Here is a 24,798-nt window from a genome sequence, read left to right as displayed (position 1 = left end):
CGGGATCCTGGGATTGGCATCCGTAAAAGAAAATTGCCCCCTGTGCCCCCACACTTACTTTTTCTGAGCTGCGGAGGGGGACAGGCGTCCGCAGTGCATAGGCAGGCGTCAGGTAGACATGAGCAACGTGGGAGGCCCGGCGCCGAGCAGGTTCCGGCGTCGGGTATGATGTGGGAGGCCCGGCGGCAAGCAGGTTCCGGCGCTGGTGCTCAGCGCTGCAGCCTGCGTAGCTTGACCTATTATAGAGACACGCAGCGCAGGCCGCACGCCGGGTCGGGAACAGCCGGGCAGTGTCTGAGCGAGCAATACATTATGCCACACACCGCCATTTCTCTGAAACATGATGCAGCTCACCACAATGCCTATGATACTATGCTGCACACTGTAATGGCCCTGACACATTATGCCACACATTGCAATGCCCCTCACACCTAATGCATACCTCCCAACTTTTGCAGAGGAGAAAGGAATATATTTGCGTGCCAGAGGCACGCTGCAAAAATTTTTGGGCCCCGTTTTGTCTCTGTGAGGGCATGGCCAGTGCTGTGTGAACTGCTGGCCATGCCCTCAGCCTCCCTGCCTGCCTGCCTGCCTGTCTAATTAGACTCATGCAGTGTCTAATTCCCGCAGGACCGTCCCAAAAAAATGGGATGTCACACAAAAGTCGATACACACTGACTATACCACACCACATTGCCCCCCACAGTAAGGCTTCTAATAAATTATAATTTACCGGCTTGTTGCCAAGGGGGTTAATGTCCATTGCCAAGGGGGTTAATGTCCGTTGCCAAGGTGGTTAATGTCTGTTGCCAAGGGGGGTTAATGTCCGTTGCCAGGGGTTGTTGCTCGTTGCCAAGGGGGGGTTAATGTGCGTTGCCAGGGGTTCTTGCTCGTTGCCAAGGGGGGTTAATGTGCGTTGCCAGGGGTTCTTGCTCATTGCCAAGGGGGGGTTAATGTGCGTTGCCAGGGGTTCTTGCTCGTTGCCAAGGGATTAATATGCATTGCCAGGGGTTTTTGCTTGTTGCCAACGGGTTTATATTTGTTCCCAGGGGTTAATGCTCATTGCCAAGGGGGGGTTAATGTCCGTTTCCAGGGGTTCTTGCTCGTTGCCAAGGGGGGTTTATTGTCCATTGCCAGGGGTTATTGGATGTTGCCAAGGGGTTAATATTTTTTGCCCGGGGTTAATGCTCGTTGCCAAGGGGGATTTCCTTTGCCAAGGGTTCTAGCTCATTGCCAAGGGGTTAATATGTGCCCGTGTGTCCTGCCACCCACCCATCAGCTGTAGCTGCCCCTGCTGTACCCTGCCTTCCCCTGCGCACAGAGAGACAGACGCTAGAAGTCATTTTTCACTTCCAGCGTCTCTGACAGGAAGCACAGCTCTGCAGCGTTACCAGGAAGTGCAGAGCTGTGCTTCCTGTAAGACGCTAGAGGTGAACTATGACTTCTAGCATCTGTCTCTCTGTGTGCAGGGGAAGGACAGACAGGGGAAGGCTGGGGCAGCCGCAGCTGACGGGCGGGTGGCCGGACACATGGGCGGGCGGGTGGCCGGACACATGGGCGGGCGGGTGGACAGGTCCTTGTCATCCCGACGCACCCGCAGCCCAATAAATATTTTTTTTAAAGTGTGTGTCCGGACCCGGGCCCAAGTAAAATGTACCCGCCCCCCCCCTGCCTCTCGGCGGCCCTGATCACATTGTGGGGACTGGAATCTGTTAACACGGTCATGTTGTGGGGACCAAAAACCTGGGCCCTATAAAGGAAACCTTTTCAAATTAATACAGGGGGTATTCTTAATGTGCCATTGTGGTTTTTAGCATTGGCCCAGAATGCAGGTCTACTAGTCCGTTTGTGTGTGTAAGTGTGTTGCTTCATTGTGTCCCCTTATACAGTAGCTTCTGGCTGCGTAGTATGTATTAAATTTTTTTCATTTTTATTTTCTTTTTCTTACTGCACACCATGGTAACTGTGGACTGTGGATGTAATTGAGGATAATAATAATAAATTCAGTGATTTTAGCTGTTTTTAAGATTTTTTTGGTACTCTTTACCTAGAACGGCGCCCGCGATGCTAATCGGGGGTAAAAAATCACGGGCATCGCGGGTACATAAAAAACAGGTGCGACGCGATGCCCGCGATTTTTCCATAGGGATCAATGTTAAAAGTCAGATTGGACGCGATTTTAGTGTTAAATGCCTCAATGCCCGCGATTTTTACATAGGAAACAATGTTAAATGGGTCACAGAGCCCTAATAGTCCCCCTGAAGTCTTAAATGGCCCCCACAATTTTTAACGCCACCCCACGATCAACGTGAACCCGAAGCGTGGCGAGCGCAGCGAGCCCGCGAGGGGCGGCGGTACGCGTCCTCCGACCTTTTCATACCCCCACTATCCACGTCGGCGTGGAGTTGAGAATAGAATAGTGTGGCGAGCGCAGCGAGCCACCGAGCCCGAAGCGTGGCGAGGGGCCGCGGATACCTTCACAGTTATACGCGTCCCCTCGCGGGCTTCACAGGTGTCCGTGGCGACGCGGACACCTGTGAAGCCCGCGAGGGGACGCGTTTACCTGTGAAGGTATCCGCGGGGCTCGCCACGCTTCGGGCTCGGTGGCTCGCTGCGCTCGCCACACTATTCTATTCTCAACTCCACGCCGACGTGGATAGTGGGGGTATGAAAAGGTCGGAGGACGCGTGGCCCATTTAACATTGTTTCCTATGGAAATATCGCGGGCATTGAGGCATTGAACACTAAAATCGCGTCCAATCTCACTTTTAACATTGGTCCCTATGGGAAATCGCGGGCATCGCATCACACCCGTTTTTTAGTGCATTCGATGGTCGCGATGGTCGCCGTTCTAGGTAAAGAGTACCTTTTTTTTATAATATAGAACTAAAACCAGAAACACATTCTCACAAATGCACTATTGTAGGTGAGAGGTTGTGATTGAATCAACAAACAACATGTCTGGTCAGTGCTGAAGTAATGACAGTCTGCTGCTACTGTTTGTGTGTATATACAAGCATAGGCGCCAATTCTGTGGGTGCTCAAGGGCTTGAGCACCCTCGGAAATGGATAAACACCCACGGGGCCTGAGTCGTGCTCATACTACTCATACCCGCTATATTATACAGCACACTTCCGTCCTGCACGCCAATAAGCATAGCAACCCGGTCCCCACCACACCCCGTGCACTCTTACGTGACCTCAAGCACAGCCGCCGGGCGCCAGGGCAGACCTCCCCCCTCCCTCTCCCTCCACTGCGCGACCACCCACCGCCGGCGTCCGTCCAGTTCAGTGGTGCAGTGCTGTGCTGCATCAGTGTGGGGGTGACCTGTTGGGGTGACCTGCGATAGTCGAGGGTTGTTCCCGCGGACATTATGCTGGTGTGAATGGGGTATTACATACAGGCAAAATCCCATTATGATTTTTTACCACCATGTAATCTGGCTTTTCTCTAAGCTCAACTCTACACCAATAAGGTGATATCATATCTACAATAAGTACAGCAGACTGGGATAATCACCTTTTTAAGGCTCTGTTGAACGTAGGTTACTCCTGAAGAGCTATTACTTACTATTACCAAAAATTATGAGAACCTTACTATACAGGCCAATTCCAAACAGGTATTACTAAATGGCAGTCACGCTTCCCCAATCTAAACGAAACGACTATCTTAAAAGCTCTGCTATACTCCACTAAACAATATCAGCCACGTCCTACAAAGACATGCTTTTCAAAATATTTTACAGGGGCTACTTTTCTCCCCATCGCTGCACTTTAATGGGCCTAACCAACTCTTCGGTGTGTCCTTAATGCAATGGCTCTGATGCAGATTTATACCATTGTTTATGGGAATGTTCAGCTATTCAAAAATTTTGGACGACAGTCAGAAAATCATTTGGTAAATTATCTACTATTGACACCAGCATGGGCCATCTTGGGATATTTGCCAACCACCCCAAAAATTTCAGTAGGATGCAAAAAATTTTGTTGTACCTTTCTGCGGTAGCAAGAAAATGCATATTACCACAATGGATATCCAACATACCTCCCTCATTTCTTATGTTCGAAGAAAAATTATTCCAAATATTTAAACGTGAATGGACTGAAACAACATTACCTAAGGAATCTCAAACACAATTCTTCTTTGAGGTATGGGAGAGTTATATAGACGCCTTGCCAACGGACATCAAACAACAAATTCATAAATGTTTCCGTACAACTCTCTGGTATGAGACCAGAATACTTTTACAAGACCCACCAATAGCTTAATCAAAAAAGGAACGGATGGCTTGGACACGCATGGATTTCCCCTTCCCCCTCCCCCCCCCCTCTTTTTCTCTCCCCCTCCCACCATAAACTCCCCATTCAACCTGTTTTTACACTTATTTGACACTAATTATCTTTTATTCATCTGATTAATAATAATAAGATGATAACATCAATAATTGACAAATACAATTCTTTTAACCCAAGAAAAAACAATCAGTTACGCCAGGAGCTCAATTATAGATCTCATTTATTGAAATTTGTATTGAATAGAATATTGTATATTCTTTTGAAATAATTTCTTCATGTGTTCAAATGGTTTAATATTAATGTATACAGTTGACATATATACATCATCTTTGCTGTTTGATTTTCTAATCCATAGACATATCAATAATATTTCTGATGAATAGGAAATATAGAAAATGTTTGCAATACATATTGTTATTAATGACATTTCACATTGTAATGCTTATATTTTGCAATAAAAACAATTTGGAAAATTATTTTCATTAATTCATTAGGGGGTAGATATATGAAGCAGTGATAAGGGAGGAGAAGTGATAAAGTGTCTGGTACTTTATCACCAGACAATCGGCATCTAACTATCCCTTTTTACACCCAGTCCTGTACAGACTAGGTTTAAAAAGGGATAGTTAGAAGCCGATTGTCTGGTGATAAAGTACCAGGCACTTTATCACTTCTCCTCCCTTATCACTGCTTCATACATCTACCCCTAGATGTTTTATCATTAACAGCCTTCCAAACATTTGAATCTGTTTCTTGCTTCAGTTTAAAACCGCACAGTTATGGAATCCTACTGGAGCGGGTGAATGACCATGAATTGAGAGGTGGCTACAGGATCACCTAAGGCAGACCGTTGGACAAATTCGGTAACATCCCAACTTGCACGAGGCTCCTCCCCCGATAGGAGAACGGGAGAATATCCTGGATTTTGCACGTAGAGCAGGAACTGGTATCTGTGAAATCCTGTTTGTGTTGGTACATTTGGTCGATGGTAAGATGATAAGACATTTCCAGTTACGTCTACGTCTTCGCCTCTGAGGAGAACATCACCTGGTATATCAGTGACGAGCCAGTGTCTCCAGAATCTGTATATTGGCTTGAGTCTGTTTGGAACGTCTGGATCCACCATAATCAATGTATACATCATTTCTGGCTTGGCGTTGTCATATTTGATCAATGGAGGTCCCCAATTTTGTGTCAAGCCACTATGATATCCATTACATTTTGGTATATAAATACAGGAGGCATCACCCATCTTGGGGTATATAACATGAAGATCGTTACTGCAGAAACTGGTGTCATCTCCAAGGATAGGCTCAAAGTCGCATGAAATAGGCCTACAAGAAGTGATGGATAAGAATGAAAGCAGGAATCCAACCTGAAATAATAACCTTGACATATTAGCAAGTCTTGTCAAGAAGTCACCACTATGCGTTCTGGCCAGTGCTTGTCTGCAAACTCTTATGCTTTGCCCGAGTTCTATGATTCTATATCTGTGATGTCATAATTACTCAAATTTGAATGAAGCTTCAGTTAGCTCTGTCATTCTGTGATGTCATAATTACTCAAATTTGAATGAAGCTTCAGTTAGCTCTGTCATTCTGTGATGTCATAATTACTCAAATTTGAATGAAGCTTCAGTTAGCTCTGTGATTTCCCTGAGCTTACTATTTCAAGTGATGGTGGGTTGCATATTGGAATGCTATGCTATTATTCCAAGATGATGGAGGGGTCTAATTTTTTATATCCTTTCTTCCATCTAGTTCTGACTCGGGGGACCAATTTAAGGCCCTCCATCACTATGTCTTTCAAGAGGTGGTCACAGAATATGTCCAAAGCCACAACACTGAGTAATATTCATTGGTGTTTTTAAACTCGCCTTATTTTAATATGTGTTTGTTAATCACACTTTTGCTAAAAAAAAAAAAAAATTGTTTACAGAATAGTAATGTCCTTACAATTTAAGTACAATCTGACTTTTTCAAATATAGTATTTGGATGATATTGACATTTCTACAATTATTTCACCCAAACACACTCCATGGGCAGTGGTCACATTCCAAATGTTATGGTTTACACCTTATTAGCTCACTGCAATTCAGGACTGTCTCTTAACTTTAATGGTAGAGTCAATGATTGATTGTGTATTTATGGTATTTTTAAGTGTAATGTTATTACTTACACAAACTACTGGAACTGCATTTTGTCAGCACATTTAAAACTGCAAGACTCTATCATGACTGATGCTTGTATCGCCATCACATGTATTTATTTATACAGTAAGTAGGACCAGTTAGTGGCATTGAATAATTCAAACGGTACTTATATGTTAGTTGGGTGCCCACTAAGCTATTTGCTTAGTGGGCTATTCTGCGTAGGGAAATCGCATCGCATCGCATGGGCCATTTTAGTGTCATGTGCAATGCGATGGGATTTTTAATGTAATTTATTCACATCTCTGTGTACCCCCAAGGTATCGCATCGCACCTGACGCAAAATCGCATGCGATCGCATGCGATTTTATAGGGTGTGCGATGCCATTACATTAGGTATACAATAATATGATTGTATGTCCTAAAAATTGCTTTTACGCACCCCCCCACACTATCCACACCACCCCGAAGCATGGCTCGCTACGCTCGCCAAGCGACCTCCGTCCTTTTCATACCCCCTCTATCCACGTCAGCGTGGAGTTGATTTTATGTAGTGTTGCGAGCGCAGCAAGCCACCGAGCCCGAAGCGTGGCAAAGTAATCCGCGTTCGCTCGCCACGCTTCTGGGTCGGTGGCTTGCTGCGCTCGCCACACTATAGAAAGTTGACTCCACACTGACGTGGATAGTGGGGGTATGAAAAGTTTGGAGGACGCGTTCCGCTGCGCTCGCCATGCTTCGGGGTGGCGTGGATAGTAGGGGGGTGCGTAAAAGCTATTTTTAGGACATACAATCATATTATTGTATACCTAATGTAATGGCATCGCACACCCTATAAAATCGCATGCGATCACATGCGATTTTGCGGGAGGTGCGATGCGATTTGATGCGATCCCCCAGGGCTAAAAGAGCAGTGAATAAATTATGTAGGAAAATCGCATAGCATCGCATCGCATGTTAGCGTGTACATTGGGGACAACCCCTTTGGTAGCGGTGTGCCGGGGTGTGCGGTTTAGAAGCTCCGTTTGTGTCCTGTTTACACGGTACATTTCATTACATTACAGCTAAAGTGGCACGCGCAGCGCTACGTTACATTACATTACATTATAGCTAGAGCGGCACGCGAGCCTCTGGCAGGCTGCCAAGTTTCAGAGACAGACTGTGCGCGCGGCGGCGCCGTGAAACTGGCTGGGGTGGAGCGTTTGTGGGCTAAAAATTGTCACAGCTCAAAGTGAAAGTACATTGCAGAAGCTGTAATTCTGACTGGTTTTGAACTAGTTCTTTGATAAGATCTGGAGCCCCAGGCTTGCTTTTCAAAACTCTACCTATCAATTTGCATTAGGATCAGATTTCTCATCATCTAGATTGGTTTACTCCCATCCAGGGGCAGATCCAGGAGAAAATGACAGGGGGGGCACCATGATAGGGGAGGGGATGGGAGGGGGTGTTAGTGGTTCAAGTGTACATGCTCAGAGAGCGGGGAGAGAGAAGGAGAGCAGAGAGAGGGTGGGAATGGGATTAAAAATAGGCCCTGGCATTTAAAGTACACAGGCCCACCTTGGCATCGAAAGTGAAGGATGTAGTTCTGCACGCGCCATCGGCGCGCGCTTCGGATAAGGCGGTGTTGTCACTCAAAAGGGGGTGTGTAGTGTAACACTCCATATACCACTTCTACACATTATGCAACAAAATGACTCCATTATACTTGCCCCTTACACATGATGCCAAACGGAATGAGCCAAAATTCACATAATGCCACACGGATTGAGCCACCCCCCGTGATTCGCAGCCCCCCCTGCAAGAAGGAGGGATGCCATGCCGCCCCCAGGAGGTGCCGCCTATAGGCACATGCCTAGTAGGAAATCTGGCCCTGGTTGCATGCAACCGACGAACAGTTTGTTTGCAGTGGCCGCACGCACCCTGTGTCTGCACATATGCAGAATGAATAAGCCGATGCAAACAGACCACAATATGGTTTTAACTTTTCTTCTCAGGCAGAATAAAACACGAAGGCATAAATCCCTATTTATACCCCTCCTAATAGGTCTCAATTCCTGGCTAGATTTATTTATAGTATACTAAAACCAAGGACAACTTCATTTTAATTAGACAAGAAAAATTATCTTGGTGTCTCATCCTAAAGCAAACACAAATACAAAGCTATAGCTGAAATATACATACATTACACCAAAACATGTTCCATTATTACTTAATGTACAATCCAGGTCCATTTCACAATGAGCATTTAGCAGTCAGATATTCTAGCAGATGGTTGAAAACAATCTAGGTTGTAAGAAAAAGCAAACAGATAGCAGGGTTCAATGTCCTGTAACAGATAAATACATGATTGGAATTGATTAGTTTAATTGCTTCCCAACTACAAAAAGTGACCAGGTTATTTGCACTTGTAGCGACAACAGTCCATAAACTTAGTACTAGTGCTCAGTGGTGCACACATTGGGGGAAGGGTCTGAGTACCCTAAAATGCTACTTGATGAGGTGATGTTTATGTTTCTGGAGATAGAGACAGTTGGGTCTTCATCTCCGCCCAGTGTGCAACCTCACCCCAGGGCCGGCGCCACCACTAGGCAAATCTAGGCATTTGCCTAGGGCGCCGGCCACTGGAGGGCGGTATTTCGCCCCCCCTTGCCGCCCGGGTACCTGTCCTGCGGCGTATATGTGCGTAAAAGCTGGCGGCGGCGGCAGCGGGGGGTCCCTGCAGTCAATAACAAATAACGAGCGCTATCCGCCGGGCTATGCGGAAGCGCTTCTGTTTTGGAAACACTGGCCGCACGCTGATTGGCTGAGATTAGGGATGCCAATCCCGGGGCATTTTTTCAATCCCGGGAATCGGGATTGAAAAATGCTCAATCCCGGGATTCCCGGGATTCCGGGATTGGCATCTCTAATCAGTTTAGGCAAAAAAAATGCTACAAAGAAGCCCAGTCCCCCCCGCTACAGCCGCCCCGCACATTCATTTACTCACACCGGCGGCCGGGAGCAGGGCAGACAGGGCAGGAGCAGGAGGCGTCAGCGGCGGTAGCAGCAGCAGCAGAGCCGCCCGGAGGGCGAGCGGCCGACGCTGCCAGGTCCGGTCCAGGTCAGAGATGATTCTGGAGCGGGTATGGGCAGTCCGACCTGCGCAGCGTGATGGCCAGAGGTCACGCTGCGCAGGTCGGACTGCCCATACCCGCTCCAGACTGCAGTCTGGGGATCAGGAACTCCTGGGTAGCGTCTGAGCACTCGCTCAGACGCTGCCCGGCATTAGATATGCGCATGCGCCTATAATCCCGAAATCCCGGGATTGGAAGATCCAATCCCGGGATTAATATCCCAGCGTTTTTTAGGCCAAATCCCGGGATCCCGCCGATCCCGGGATTGGCCACCCTAGCTGAGATTCAGCCAATCAGCGTGCGCCGTGCGGCCAGTGTTTCCAAAACAGAAGCGCTTCCGCATAGCCCGGCGGATAGCGCTCGTTATTTCTTATTGACTGCAGGGACCCCCCGCTGCCGCCAGCTTTACAGCGCCGCAGGACAGGTACCCGGGCAGCAGACACCGGGGCGCCCCCACCCCGACTTGCCTGGGGCGCTCTGGTGCCTTGCACCGGCCCTGCCTCACCCTCTGCAGCCGGGGCTATAGAGTTCTGATTGGCAGCTCCCAGTGCCCCCATTTCTGTGGCCTCCTGTTTCCTATCATCCTCTCAGTCTTGGTGTATATATATATATATATATATATATATATATATATATATATATATATATATATATATATATATATATATATATATATATATATATATATATATATATATATATATATATATATATATATATATATATATATATATATAGACACTCGGTGCTATTTTTCAGCAGGCTCCAGCAGGAACTGAGGCCCTTATTCTAGTTCACTCTTTCTGACAAAATAGTTCTTAGATGGACAAAACCATGTGCACTGCAGGTGAGGCAGGTGTAAAACCCCACCCAAATATAATTATCTCTGCACAAGAAACACCTGCCTCCCCTGCAGTGCACATGGTTTTGTCCATCTAAGAAATATTTTGTCAGAAAGAGTGAACTAGAATAAGGGCCTCAGTTCCTGCTGGAGCCTGCTGAAAAATAGCCCTGTAGACACTTATCCATAATTGTAGCAAAATCAAGCATCTTGTGACAAGGAGCACTCACCAGTAATAGTAGTACAAAAATTCCTTTTAATTCAACATCTTAAAAAGTCGACGTTTCGACTAGAGATGTGCAGACTCGGATTCCAGAGATCCGAGCCCCCACGGACGTCATCATTCCGAGCCCGGTTCCGAGCAGCGTTCGGAGATTCCCGCCTGACTCGGGTCCGTCTGCGTGGTCAGAACGCCATCTCCCGGCGCCGGATTTCGCGAGGCTTTAAATAGCGGCTGCTGCGCCCGCCATCTTCACTCCAGTCTAGTAGTGGGTTGGGAGAGGGTGTGTTGGTGCTGCTGCTGGGGCTTAAACTTGAGCTTGACCTTGAACGCAATATTTTTTATTCGCTGGGGCTGTCTCTCAGTGCTGCTGTGTAGTCTAACTGTGTACTTGTAGTACTACTGTCTCCTCTGTGCGGTCTACCTCTGGTGTGCTGTGCTGTAATTATTTTATTCGCTGGGGCTGTCTCCCTCAGTGCTGCTGTGTACTCTGTTCTCCTCTCTGCTTAGGGTGGGCTCTCCCTAGCAAGGAGGACAGTCTAACTGTGTACTTGTAGTACTACTGTCTCCTCTGTGCTGGGGCTTACCTCTGGTGCTGTGCTGTTATATATATTATATGAATAACTAATTATATATATATATATATAGTCTACTGGTGCTGCCTGCACTGAATCTGCCAGTATTATTTAGTTACTCAGTCCACTGTTGCCACTGGCAGTGCTACTGCCTACCTAGTGTACCTACCTAGTACATACTAGGCTGCTATATCTAATTTAATTAAAAAATAAGGTACTTGTGAGTTATCTGGACGCCCGATTTTTTGATTGTATGCCTTAAGTTAAGGCATACAATCAGATACGATGCGATGCGATATCGCATCGCATCGCATCGCATCGCATGCGACCATCGGATGCGATGACCCGATTTTTCCATAGGAATCAATGTTAAAATGATTCCTATGGAAAAAGGGGTCCTTTTCATACCCCTACTATCCAAGTGGGCATGGAGTTGGATATAAACCTGTGGCGAGCGTAGCGAGCCACCGAGCCCGAAGCGTGGCGAGCGAAGCGAGCCCCGCGAGGGGACGGTATTCCGTGTCCCCTCGCGGGGCTCGCTACGCTCGCCACGCTTCGGGCTCGGTGGCTCGCTACGCTCGCCACAGGTTTATATCCAACTCCATGCCCACTTGGATAGTAGGGGTATGAAAAGGACCCCTTTTTCCCATTGAATTCCATGTTAAAATGGACTCAGTCCATTTTAACATTGATTCCTATGGAAAAATCGGGTCATCGCATCGCATCGCATCGCATCGCATCCGATGGTCGCATGCGATGCGATGCGATGTGCCCGATCCGACCCGATTTTGAAATCGGGCGTCCGGATAACTCACAAGTACCAAAAATAATACTTGTGAAGCGTGGCACTGTAAAAAATAATTCCATGCTGCTGGTGCACTGACGTGTGCCACTGACTGCCACTGCCAAGCAGTACCTAATAATAAAATAAATTATTATAAATTCTGCTGGTGCACATACTAGTATTGCTGACGTATCCACCTATCTGGTGCCTAGTACTGCCGTATCTACCTGTCTGGTGCCTAGTACTGCCGTATCTACCGCTGCAGTGCCACTCTTACATGTGTGGCTTAGCATAGTTATCCAGCTACCTCGGTGCAACCTTTTGCCCTAAAAACAATATTGTGAGGTGTGAGGTGTTCAGAATAGACTGGAAATGAATGTTATTGAGGTTAATATAGCGTAGGAGAAAAAAAAAAATCTGTGATTTTAACAGTTTTTATACTTTTTTTAACAAAAAAATCAGAACCCAAAACCCAAAAAATCCAAACACTTAGGAGGTGTTTTGCCAAAACCCATTAGAACCCAAAACTTAAGGTAATCAGAACCCAAAAAGAGAAAAGTGGCCGGTGCACATCCCTAGTTTCGACCCCATCAAGGTCTTTGTCAAGACAGCAACAGAGACAACTCTCGTGTTCCACTTGACAGAAAATGGGTGGCACCTGTCCACAGCTGATTTCTATGTGTAGAATAATTGTGCTGTGTATAAGGGAGTGAGGAGGCACATGTGTCAGTATTCCTATATTCTGCCTGATACATTAGAGTTGTCGCTGTTGCTGTCTTGACAAAGACCCTGATGGGGCCGAAACGTCAACTTTTTAAGATGTTGAATAAAAATAATTTTTGTACTACTATTACTGGTGAGTGCTCCTTGTCACAAGATGCTTGATTTTGCTACAATTATGGATATTGATTGGTGGCTCTGAAAATGGGACTACTCTATGGATGCACCCCTTGCTCTTTGACACCAGCTTCTGAGTGTGAGTGCGGATTACAACAAATATATATATACTTATGTATGTTGGTGACAGGGGATGCGGTCACTAGGTCTACAAGCATTAGGTCGACCTGTATTAATGTCGACCTGCATTAAGGTCAACATGCAGGAAGGTCAACATGACTGAAGGTTAGGTCAACAGGTCATTAGGTCAACACAAGCATTATGTCGATATGGAGAAGGTCGACAGTCAAAAGGTCGACATGGGGTTTTCACTTTTTTGTCTGAGCGGGCATGTGCCGACAGGCGGTATTTCATGCCCTACCATCCACTAGGGCGTGGTGGGAGAATAAAATAAGTCGACATGGACACTAAGTGTACCACGTCCCCTCACTACACTCGCCATGGTTTAGGCTCCGTGGCTCGCTGTGCTCGGCAAACTATTATATACTCCATCTGCGCCGTAGTGGATGGTAGGGTATGAAATACTGCCTGTCGGCACATGTCGGCTCAAAATTGCTCAAAAGAGCAATCCATTGACAAAAAAATAAAACTGTACACCAGACGTTTGGAGCTGGAGCAGGGACCGGCTGCTCGAAGGCTGATATCTCTGGTTCTGGGCAAGACAGAGACAAATCGCTAGTGTCCACAGAAAGGGGAGAGTCCCAGCTTTTGGTATACACTCTCAGAAAAACTCTATGTAAGAGAAAACCTGAGAAATATGACTGGGAATTACAATTAACAGGTCGGATGGGGACTGCTGCTTTGAAGTTGGATATCTCCAGTTCCCCAGGGCCGATTTTCAAAATTCTGGTATCCCTGGAAAAAGGAGATCCTCAGCTATCAGCATAGTGATTCCACTGGCCTAGGGGGGGGGGCGACCGCCCCGTTCGCCCCCCCCTTAAATCCGCCACTGCCTCACGGGAATAGCGGTAGGTATTACAAGGCTTGTTCAGACCTGGGGCCAAATGTAATAGTGTGAGTTAAGAAAGTGAGAGATTTTTCCCATGTTTTTTAAAGCAGCAATCAATTACATGGCAAAATCAACCTGGTTTTACAGTGTAATTGATTGCTGCTTTAAAAAAACATGGGAAAACTCTCCCAAAATCTCTCACTTTCTGAAACTCTCACCCTATTACATTTGGCCCCTGATTTCTGCTCTGCTACATTGCCAGAGTTAAATCCTGCCCCGTTCAAGCCTGCAAATTGCAAATTATCTGTATCGGTAATTCGGTGCAATTCAGTACGCAAGCCGCTCACTATTGAAAGATTTTTCCAGTGCTTGCAGTCTTTACTTAGGCCATGAATTACTAGGTGGCTGCGATAGAAGCAGTCAGATAGGGTCTGGAGCTGATGTCACATGACTTCTGACCAAACACCTGAGCACGTCTGTGTTTTTACTGGCGTGGTATAGAAAAATGGTATCCGATCCCTGGATACCACAGTGACTAGGTTGACACCTATAAATGGGCGGCATATCCTACGTTGTTTAGACCGACTCGGTTCAAAAGCTTCACTTTTTTTTTTTTAGTTTGGAACATAGGAATCACATTGTTATCCCCCTCATAATAATGGGGAGTGACGAGTGTGCAACCATTCCAAAAGCTCAGCCATTCTTTCCAATGCCCCTATTAGCAGCTGACCCATCTGTACTCTTATCCAGGCTGCTGGTCAGAGAAGGACCGTGAACTCCTGTCACCTGCACCTGCAGCGTGTGATGGAAGGGAGAGAGGCCCTAACTGCCTGAGGAGAAGGGAGGAGACCATGCTGCTGCCCTCCCACTACTACACACTTCCTACCGGGCAAGGCTGGAACAAGCAGCCTACTTCAGGCTGTCCCAGACAGAAAAGCAAAGCATCTACACATTAAATAACTTAAAGTGGGCAGGCACCATGTCAGATGCCCCCCTGCCCCCCACTGCAGATAAGTGTGGCCCAAGTGGCAGGGCCCCTGAAAGTCAAAGACGTATGGGAGGTGCCCGACATTAGAGAGTGCCTGTGCGCAAGAGGCACCATCCTGTGCGCACACCTATATCTCACACTTTTTTGCTTTCCAAAAATGCTAAGGGTAAAGCCCCCCATGCTCTACTGTGGTCTACTGTGACTTCTCCCCTAGAGAAGTTGCAGCCAATCTCCATTGAGCTGCCCTGGGACCTCCCTGGGTGACAGGATCGCATGCATGCAGTCTATTTGCATATACCATTGCCCTCTGCCAGGAAGCTGTCTGAGTCAGAGGTTGGACTGCAAACAGGTCCGATCCGCACAGGAATCCGATCAGATCTCAAACACCTGCGATTTCGCTACCTTTAATCCGATTTCTTGAACTGGTATGTGAGAAAGTGGGCAAACCGGACAAGTTTATTACATACCCCCTAACTTGGCTGTGGCAGGAGGAGGGGCACTCGCACGTCCGCTGGAAATTTTGGGGGCCTGGCCTATATTCACGATGCTTCAGCAAGGCCATGCCCCCCGTTTTTGCCACTGTGGGGCATGAATAGACGGCGTCTATTTGTGGGCAACAGGGGGGACTCCCAACTGCTCCCACACCGCTGGCCCCGGGCGGGATGTGGGAACATCCCCAAACACCGGGACGTTCCTGCGGAAAGCGGAACAGTTGGGAGGTATGGTATTACAGCTTACCATTATAGATTTTATTTTTATCATTGATTATTGTGCAGTATTGTGTTCCTTTTCTGTGGATTCTAAGCATTTTTCCCACTCTTGTTGCTCTAACTGTTGGTCAGTTTTGTATTGTTCTAGAAAAGTATCTACTACTGCAAAAAATTGTTTCTTGTGGATTAAGACTATGGGCCAGATGCACTAAGCATCAAACACAGTCTGTGACATGGCAGGTAGGAGCTGATTGGCTGGTGGTTTATCACTCTCCCTTTTATCACTTTTGAAGCTTAGTGATCTTTTATCCATGCGGTTCTGACTTTATGGAACTCACTTCCTTGCACAGTTCGAGAGTCCCCCATTCTAGAATGCTTCAAAAACAGACTAAAAACTTTCCTGTTTACTCAAGAATTTCCTTAATTCCCTTAATGGTCTCGACACAGAAAATGTAAATAAAAAACGTATGTCGATCTTTTCATATATCAACCTTTTTTCCATGTCGACCTTATCAATGTCGACATCATTGTGGTGTTTGACCAAAATCGCCCAGTGTGTATGGAACTTTGTAGAACAACTTTCGGGGGGGGGGGGGAAATCCCCCAAACACTCAATTGTAGTACCATATTGGTCTCTTGTTGACTGAACATCTTAGATAAGTAACTTGTGGCTATCTAGCTGTTGTTGAGCTACTGTAACTGTACCACTAATATGCCACGCTGCCAGTAACAGAGACAACCAGTGAGTTGCTACAGGTTTGACAGTAGCCGTGTAACCACGCCAGTAACCAATATGGCGACCTCAGCTTCCTCCCAGCATAAGCACAGATTTGTCTCGTGGCGTCTCCTGCTTATGTAGCGCCGCGTTCCAAATCCTCACTGCTGCGTTCCATGCCCATTCCGCCCCATCCGGTCGTGCCACAGTAGGCATGTCCGCCCGATCCAAAGTGGTCTTGGGCCTTTCGGTGGTCCTGACTGTGGGGACGGTAGTTGGGGTACACGCGAAGCAGACCCTGGAGAGAGAGGTCGGTGTGTGCGTCGTCCTATTGCGTTTCTGCCCGCTCTCCTGGGGGCACGGCTGAAGGTCATGCACGTGTTTTACTGCCAGTATGGTGCATGCACTGCTATTCACTTATAATATGCTTTTGGTTTATTGTAAAATACAAGTTGTTGTGAGTGGGGTTTTTTTCTTTATTTTTTTTTTAGTCGACTTTTAACTTATTTGTTTGTAAAGTGTTTTTTTTTTTTTTTTTTTTTATCCTGCAGATTACATTGCTGATACTGTAATTCTTTGTTATCTGTTTACATTTGTTGTAAATGCAAATGAATCTTAATTTTGACACCTGATGAGGAAAGTTATGATGTTGGTGCAATTCAATGAGAGAAGAATTGTGAGGATGCTCCCAATGCAATGTCGATACTCTAAACTGCATATTTTCATCTGCAGACCCATAGTCCCTGGGTCTACCAGTAATGGTCCGCAGTGACTCGGTCGACACCTATAAATGGTTAACATATTCTAGGTCAAAACAAGCAATAGGTCAACATTTACATTGTCAACACGGGTAATTCACTTTTTTTTTTTTTGACCGACTTGGTTCATACTTTACCATCCAAGTGGGAATAGAGTTAATTATAATCGTGTGCTGAGCACAGCATGGTGAGCTATGTGAGGAGATGCGGTACACTTATACAGTGTCCCTGTCACATGGACACCAAAAAAGTGTCCACCTTTTGCTTGTGTCAAACTGTCAATGTCAACCTATGGTATATTGTTCATTTCTAGGTGTCGACCCACTAGACTATACCATAATGTAAAAAAATGCAGCTATGTGCTGCATAGACGAGCTCTTAATCCTGGGCATCAACCCCTTTACCTTCTGTTGTTGCTGCCGATCTTACATCTTCATGCTGTATTTCTCCTACCGCAGCAGGGGACACTGCAGTACTGACGTATGAGATAGAGTGGGTGCATAGGAGGAGTCGGCACTTAAGTGAAAATTTTCGTCTGTGGCTGGCTCCTCCCCCCTCTATCTCCCTCCAGACACCAGTCTTAAAAAAGTGCCGGAGGAGTCGGTATCCTCGGCAAGGTCTCCTCAGGAGACTAGGTTTTTATTTGTGTTTTTTATTTTGTGATCAGTTTTTAGTGACACAGGCATCCCTGAACAGGGTGCCTGCTTCGTGGGAGGCTCTGGAGGGTCTGGTCGGTACTGCGTGCAGCTACCTTCCAGTACCCAGCCACCGGAGCATCGGCTCCGGGGACCCGCCGCAGCTGCTTGCGGCTAGCGTTACGGGTCCACGGCGGTTTTCCCCCTCATCCAGAGCAAGGTGCGTTGCACCATACAGGGGGCGGCCAGAGAGAGCGCGCTGGCCGGGCAGCATCGTCGCGGCGTCAGCGCGACGATGACGTCATCAGTCTCCGGCGGGCGCGGGAAGAGGTGGCTTGTGGGAGGTACTTCTTCCGCGCGGACGCCATTAAGAGAGGTGACTGCTGCTATTGAGAGGTTCTGCAGGCTGGTTTACTTTCCGGCAGTCTTCATTTCAGCGCTGTCCTCCGTTTTCTACAGGGGTACTGTAAGTAGCGGAGGTTTTTTACACACACACGCATTGGGAGGGTTTGTGGCTCCTCTCTCCCTGTTTGACACCCAGACTCTAGACTTTCTCTTTTGGGGGACTGGTCTCTAAGGGGTGTTTTTTGTGTGTGTGTGTGTGTGTGTGTGTCTGTAGGTGAGTTGTGTGTCTTTATATATACTGGGTCACCTGTACAGTTATGGCTGGAAAGGGTACTTCTTCCAAGGCAGCTGTTAAGCTGTATGCTTGTAAGAGCTGCAAGGGGCAATATACTCAGCACATGAAGGGTGTTTCACTCTGTGCTCCCTGCTATGATTTATCAAAGGCTTCTGCAGCTGTCCCTCAGACTCCTCAGTCTGCTGTGGATCCTATTCACAGTGTGTTAGCTAATCTTACTGCTGAATTAGTGGCCTCTAGGAAGGACAGGGAGCTGATGCAGTCTCAGCTTTCTAGCATGGCTGCAGCAGAGCCTGTTTGGGCCAGGACACTTATTTCTTCTGTGGATTCTCTGTCTCAGTCGCTGGCTGGCACTTCACAGAGGATGCCTACTTCACAGGTAGCTGCCAAGAGGAAGGCAGGGGTGTCCTTGGCTATCCCTCATCATTCAGATGATGATGATGGGCTAGAGGATTTAGAGGATGGTGAGTATGTAACGCCTCAGGTTCAGGAATCTCCTCAGGAGTTTTTGGAGGAAGAGGACGCTCAGGGAGTGGACGGCCTTATCAGGGCCGTTAGGTCTACTTTAAATCTAGAAGAGACACGGGCGCCGCCTCAGATTTCTATCTTTGGTCGGGTACAGAAGACGCCAGTGTATTTTCCAGACTCGGCTGAGCTGGATAACCCGCTGTTAGATATATGGAAGGTGCCGGATAAGAAATTTCAAATTTCTTCTCGCATTAAATCTCTCTATCCCTTCTCCCCTGAATCCAGGGAAAAATGGGAGGCTCCGCCTTCGCCAGATGTGTCTCTTTCTCGGCTTTCAAAGAAGTCGACTCTTCCAGTGCCGGGGGCGGTCGGCTTGAAGGAGGCGCCAGATCGGCGGTTAGATACTACCTTAAAAACTATTTTCTCCACAGCGGGGGTTTTGTTGAGACCAGCGCTGGCCTCTGCCTGGGTGGCTCGGGCCATGGAGGTATGGGCTTCTCAGCTGGTGTCTGGTTTGGAGCAGGACAGTCCTAAGGAGGATTTATTGTCCTTGGCTGAGTTTATCAGGGACGCTTCCACTTATATAGGGGAAGCATCTGCAGACGTGGCGTCTCTTGGAGCTAAGGTTTCGGCTTCAGCGGTTGTGGCCAGGAGGGCCGTTTGGTTGCGGCCGTGGCAGGCTGAGGCTGAAATTAAAAGGGCGGTCGAGGCTCTGCCTTTTTCAGGTGATGTGTTGTTTGGTGCGGAACTGGACAAACTTATCGCCCAGGCTACGGGGGGTAAGTCTGCATTTTTACCTTCCGCAGCTCCGCCTCCTAAGCGCCAGTTTGTGGCGCCGTCCTTTCGGGCCTTTCGTGGTCCATCAGGTTTCAGAGGTAAGACAAGAGGGGGCTTCTCTTCTTTCAGAGGCCGTAGAGGAAGAGGTGCCAGAGTGGCCCCTGCGGCACCCGCCACTGCCCGCAGGCCAGATCTCAAGGCCACTGACAAACCAGTGGCATGACGGTCTCGCAGCCCACATGGGGGATTCCATTGTGGGCGCGCGTCTGTTGCAGTTTGCAGGAATCTGGAGGTCCCACTGCAGGGATGCATGGGTTCTGGACAGCATTTCCCAGGGATACAAACTGCAATTCACGTCGACCCCCCCTCAAGATTTTTTCGGATAGCTTTGCCAAGGAAAGAGGAGGAAAGTCAGGCTCTGCGGGGATCCATCCAGGGTCTTTTAGACGCGAGAGTAGTGGTTTTAGTTCCGCCCTCACAGCAGGGCAGAGGTTTCTATTCCAGCGTCTTTGTGGTGCCCAAGCCGGACGGCTCGGTGCGGCCTATCCTGAATTTAAAGGATTTAAACCTCCATGTCTGTTATCAGCGGTTCAAGATGGAGTCCATTCGGTCCGTGGTGGCGTCCCTAGAAAAGGGAGAATTCTTGATGTCGTTAGACATCAAGGATGCTTACCTGCACGTGCCAATTTGGGAACCCCATCAGTGTTTTCTGAGGTTTGCAATAGACGATTGCCATTACCAGTTTCAGGCTCTTCCTTTTGGCCTGTCTTCGGCTCCCAGAGTCTTTACAAAGATCATGGCGTGTATGATTGCAGCTCTCAGGCTCCAAGGAATAACAGTTATTCCGTATTTGGACGATTTGCTAATCAAAGCGCCAAGTCGGGAGAAGCTGGTGGAGCACGCCATGGTAGCTTGCAAATTCTTGATAGACCATGGTTGGATTCTAAATCTCAAAAAGTCTCATCTAACACCGTCAAGGAAGTTAAAGTTCCTGGGACTCATTTTGGATACAGAAAACGAGACTGTCTCGCTTCCTTTGGACAAGGTGCGAGCAATTCAAAAGATGGTTAGACTCGTTTTGTCTTTACGAAGGGTGTCAGCGCACACTTGCACGCGTTTACTGGGAATGATGGTAGCCTCTTTCGAGGCTCTACCATATGGTCGTTTTCACGCAAGGACCTTTCAAGAAAATCTTCTGTCCCAGTGGTCGGGATCCCACTTGGAGATCCACAAAAGAATCCTTCTTTCAAGGGAAGCGCGTCTGTCTCTGAACTGGTGGCTGTCAACTTCTCATCTTTTGAAGGGCCGAAGTTTCAGACCATGCATTTGGACTATTCTGACGACGGATGCCAGCCTGAGAGGTTGGGGAGCTGTGACCCAAGGTTATACTTTTCAGGGCCGTTGGTCTGTCCAGGAGGCAAAGTTATCGATCAACATTCTGGAGCTCAGGGCCATCAGGTTGGCACTCCTCCAGGCCCAGGACCTGCTCAAGGGTCTGCCAATAATGATCCAGTCCGACAATGCGACCGCGGTTACTTATATAAACCGTCAGGGCGGGACGAAGAGCAGGGCAGCAATGAAGGAGGTTCGTCCAATTTTGCAATGGGCAGAGGCTTATGCGTCAAATCTCACAGCAGTCTTCCTGCCGGGAGTGGAGAACTGGCAGGCGGATTACCTAAGTCGCCAGGATTTTCATCCAGGAGAATGGGCCCTAAATCCGGAGGTTTTCCAGCTCATCACGCGGCGCTGGGGGACGCCTCAGATCGACTTGATGGCGTCCAGACTGAATCACCAACTTCCTCTTTACTGTGCCAGATCGAGAGATCCGGGAGCCTGGGCAGTGGATGCATTCTCGATTCATTGGAATTTCGACCTCATCTACATCTTTCCTCCGTTTCCCTTGTTAGCACAGGTACTCAAACGGATAAAAAGAGGGTCAGCTTCAGCGATATTAATAGCCCCAGATTGGCCGAGAAGGGCTTGGTATTCGGACTTGAAGCTTCTTCAGGCCGATGTTCCGTGGCGTCTTCCTCTCAGGGAGGATCTGTTGCAGCAAGGACCGTTCGACTACCCAGGCTTGACGCAGCTACGTTTGACGGCGTGGCTGTTGAAGCCGACCTGTTAAAAAGGCGGGGTGTTCCAGTGACAGTAATTCCCACCATGCTCAGGGCTAGGAAGGAGGTAACTTCCAAGCATTATCACCGTATTTGGAAATCTTATGTGGCATGGTGTCAGAGGAAGAAGGTGGAGAGAGCGGTTTTTCAGCTACCTCGCCTTTTGGAATTTCTTCAGGCAGGGCTGGATAAGGGCCTTCGGTTAGGTTCTATTAAGGTCCAAATTTCCGCCTTGTCTGTATTTTTCAACAGAAAATTGGCACTCATTTCGGAGGTTCAGACCTTTTTGAAGGGAGCTTTAAGGTTGCAGTCTCCATATGTTCCTCCGACTGAGCCTTGGGATTTGGGGCTCCTGTTGGAGTTTCTCAAATCTGAGTCTTTTGAACCACTGGATTCAGTAGACTTGAAATGGTTAACATGGAAGACTCTGATGCTCTTGGCATTGGCGTCAGCCAGGAGAGTGTCAGAGCTGGGGGCTCTGCTTTGCCGTCCTCCGTTTTTGGTTTTTCACAGAGACCGTGCAGAGCTAAGGACTAATCCTAAATTCCTTCCCAAGGTAGTCTCTTCCTTTCACGTGAACCAGCCGATCGTGGTTCCGGCCTTGTCTGGGGCTTCTGAAAGTTTGGATGTTGTAAGAGCTTTACGCATCTATGTGGATAGGACTGCTTCTTTTCGGAAGACGGAATCTTTATTTGTTTTGTTTGGGGCAGAAAAGAAGGGTTGGCCAGCGTCGAAGCAGACTCTGGCCAGGTGGTTGTGCCTTACTATTAAGGAGGCGTATGCAAAAGCCTGCATTCAGGTTCCTCCAAATGTTTCTGCCCATTCTACCAGATCGGTCAGTACTTCCTGGGCGGCTGCCAGGGGAGTATCACTGACTCAGGTTTGTAGAGCCGCCACGTGGGTAGGCTCCAACACCTTTGCTAGGTTATACAAGTTTGATAGGTTTGCCAGGGAAGATTCTTCCTTTGGCAGAGCTGTCTTACAGGATCCTCAGCGCTCGCCCTCCCGGGTGTAGTGGCTTTGGTATCATCTCATACGTCAGTACTGCAGTGTCCCCTGCTGCGGTAGGAGAAATAAGGAATTTGGTACTTACCGATAATTCCCTTTCACTGAGGCAGCAGGGGACACTGCACGCCCGCCCAGCGCTTTGGTTATTTTTTAGCAGTACCTTTCCTGCCGTGATTGTTTGGGGGTCCTGCTAGTTCTGTATTTTGACAGATTGAATTATTTATCTGTATTGTTTGGTTTCATGAATGTTGGTTGAAGGGTTTACCTAATATTCTTTGTTTACAGTCTGTGGCTCTACTTTGCCTGTCCCCTTCCTCTCTCGGTCACGTTTTTTAAGACTGGTGTCTGGAGGGAGATAGAGGGGGGAGGAGCCAGCCACAGACGAAAATTTTCACTTAAGTGCCGACTCCTCCTATGCACCCACTCTATCTCATACGTCAGTACTGCAGTGTCCCCTGCTGCCTCGGAGAAAGGGAATTATCGGTAAGTACCAAATTCCTTATTTTTGAAGCAAAAAGTTGCATGATAAATCTGTCGTTTTTCTACGATGCTCTTAAAAAATTGTCAGTAGTGATTTATTGACTACTCTATTACTAAAGATAGGAAATACTTTTGTGGCCTACCTTGCACTTTACACATGTTTCTTCCAAGGTCTCAGAACATTTTAACATATAAGGCATGAACATGCCGAAATTATTTTTGAATATATTATTTCTATTGAACTGTGGTAGTAAATAAAACCTGCTTTATGCATATGCTGACACTCGGCCAGACATTTCATCTGGGCTGGCATTTCAATTTGTATGCCCAGTTGTGATGTCTGTCAACAGTTTCAGCAACCAGGTAACAGGTCTGTCAATGGGTCGCTCATACACAGAGGCAGATGTACAAATATATAGGCCTTGGCTGTGCTGCGTTCTGACTTAATACAATGCTGTACACACATTAATATACTAGGGATATATCTGCTGTATGAATGTTATTGCATAGTGTGTACCTACTGTAGCCTTAGTTAAAGCATGCAATGAGACATGTCTGCAAAGAGAACCCGCCCAGGGAACTTGTAGGCATAGTAAGCAATAGGTCACCTTACTACCCTGCTGGATACGTATGCATGCTATAATATATATTTTTTATGATCAGGTTGGGTATTTGGAAATATGTCAGCAATCGGTCTAATCTGGATATTTTTCTATTTCAGAGACTGCGAGAAGGTGTTATCCATGACTTGGAGAGGCAGAGACGGAAACAGGATAACTTGCGTGTCCTGCAGGAGCAGATAGAACTGACCAAGCAACTGGAATCTGAACGCGATAAGAGTCTATAAGCGGTGAATCAACAAAACTTAAAGCCGAGAACATCTAGAACATGGGTTCACAATGTTTAACCTTTAGAACTTCTCATGAGTATATTTGCCCTTATCTACGTCATCACCTTGGCTGCTGTTTTACACCGTGGTCACAATCGGAACTTTCATTGTGAGAAACCTTGACTTAATAATAAAAGTGACTTAACCTATACTGAACGTTTAGTGTGGTCTCTACTGGGTGATCTGCTTTGATTGTTGCAAGACTGAATGCCAAATGGCACCTGCTGTTTATTCTTAGCAGCCAGATTTAAGTTAAAACAGACTTGATTTTTTCCCCCCGACAAGTATCTGCTGCTGTGTATAGACAATGGATACTTCTGCACATATCACCCCCGCAGATGATGATGCCACAAGGATGTCCGCCTCCGAGGGTTTGGAGGAGGGGGAAGTGGAGGGCGAGACTCTTCTATTGGTAGAATCTGAAGATCAGGCTTCTATTGACTTGTCTCATGAGCAGAGTGGTGATTCATTGAACAGTGACGTTGGTGATGAGATAGATCCACCATGGATGGAGGAGATGCCTTTTCATTGTGAAAAATGCCAAAAGTGGATTCCAGCAAGTAAGCGGTGGCTGCATTATTTCCTCAATGGGGTGAATTCAGTTCCCAAACATTGGTGTAGTGTGGTGTTCCTAAACAGCACATTGTGCCTGCTGCTGGCATTGCATGTTTTACCTTATGCCCAACAAAGGTGCCATGTTGGCGCTACCGTAAGTGACCTCTTTGTGCACGGCTATGGCCGTGAATTATTTCCTATGTTTAGTGTTTTTGTTTTCAAATTTAAACTCTTTAGAT

At 47.3% G+C, this 24,798-nt stretch overlaps 2 protein-coding genes and 1 pseudogene across 2 annotated transcripts in view; 2 read left to right on the top strand and 1 right to left on the bottom strand.

Moving 5' to 3' along the window:
* Positions 1-4,980: 4,980 nt before the first annotated feature.
* LOC146062510 (phosphatidylethanolamine-binding protein 4 pseudogene) lies at positions 4,981-5,959 on the bottom strand (annotated as a pseudogene).
* A 10,426-nt stretch (positions 5,960-16,385) lies between these two features.
* On the top strand, positions 16,386-24,155 carry PET117 (PET117 cytochrome c oxidase chaperone). The gene is made up of 2 exons (XM_083175951.1): positions 16,386-16,545; positions 23,837-24,155. The coding sequence occupies exons 1-2, from the start codon at positions 16,450-16,452 to the stop codon at positions 23,960-23,962; spliced, it is 222 nt and encodes a 73-aa protein (XP_083032077.1). The 5' UTR covers positions 16,386-16,449; the 3' UTR covers positions 23,963-24,155.
* A 140-nt stretch (positions 24,156-24,295) lies between these two features.
* Positions 24,296-24,798, top strand: part of KAT14 (lysine acetyltransferase 14) — a 31,133-nt gene continuing 30,630 nt past the window's right edge. Inside the window, exon 1 of the mRNA XM_083175950.1 lies at positions 24,296-24,564. Within this exon, the coding sequence (XP_083032076.1) occupies positions 24,312-24,564 (253 nt within the window). The 5' untranslated portion in view covers positions 24,296-24,311. The remainder of the gene's footprint in view (positions 24,565-24,798) is intronic.

This window comes from Crinia signifera, chromosome 3 (genome assembly GCF_055691185.1).
Source record: "Crinia signifera chromosome 3, ASM5569118v1, whole genome shotgun sequence".
NCBI classification, from domain to species: domain Eukaryota; kingdom Metazoa; phylum Chordata; class Amphibia; order Anura; family Myobatrachidae; genus Crinia; species Crinia signifera.
This window is presented reverse-complemented; position numbering and strand designations above follow the sequence as displayed.

What these genes read in the sequence shown, in the direction of transcription:
- PET117 (XM_083175951.1), top strand. Translation starts at nt 16,450, where the DNA reads ATGTCCGCCCGATCCAAAGTGGTCTTGGGCCTTTCGGTGGTCCTGACT. An exon ending in AGCAGACCCTGGAGAGAGAG is followed by an intron (nt 16,546 to 23,836) that starts GTCGGTGTGTGC and finishes TTTCTATTTCAG; the next exon opens with AGACTGCGAGAAGGTGTTAT.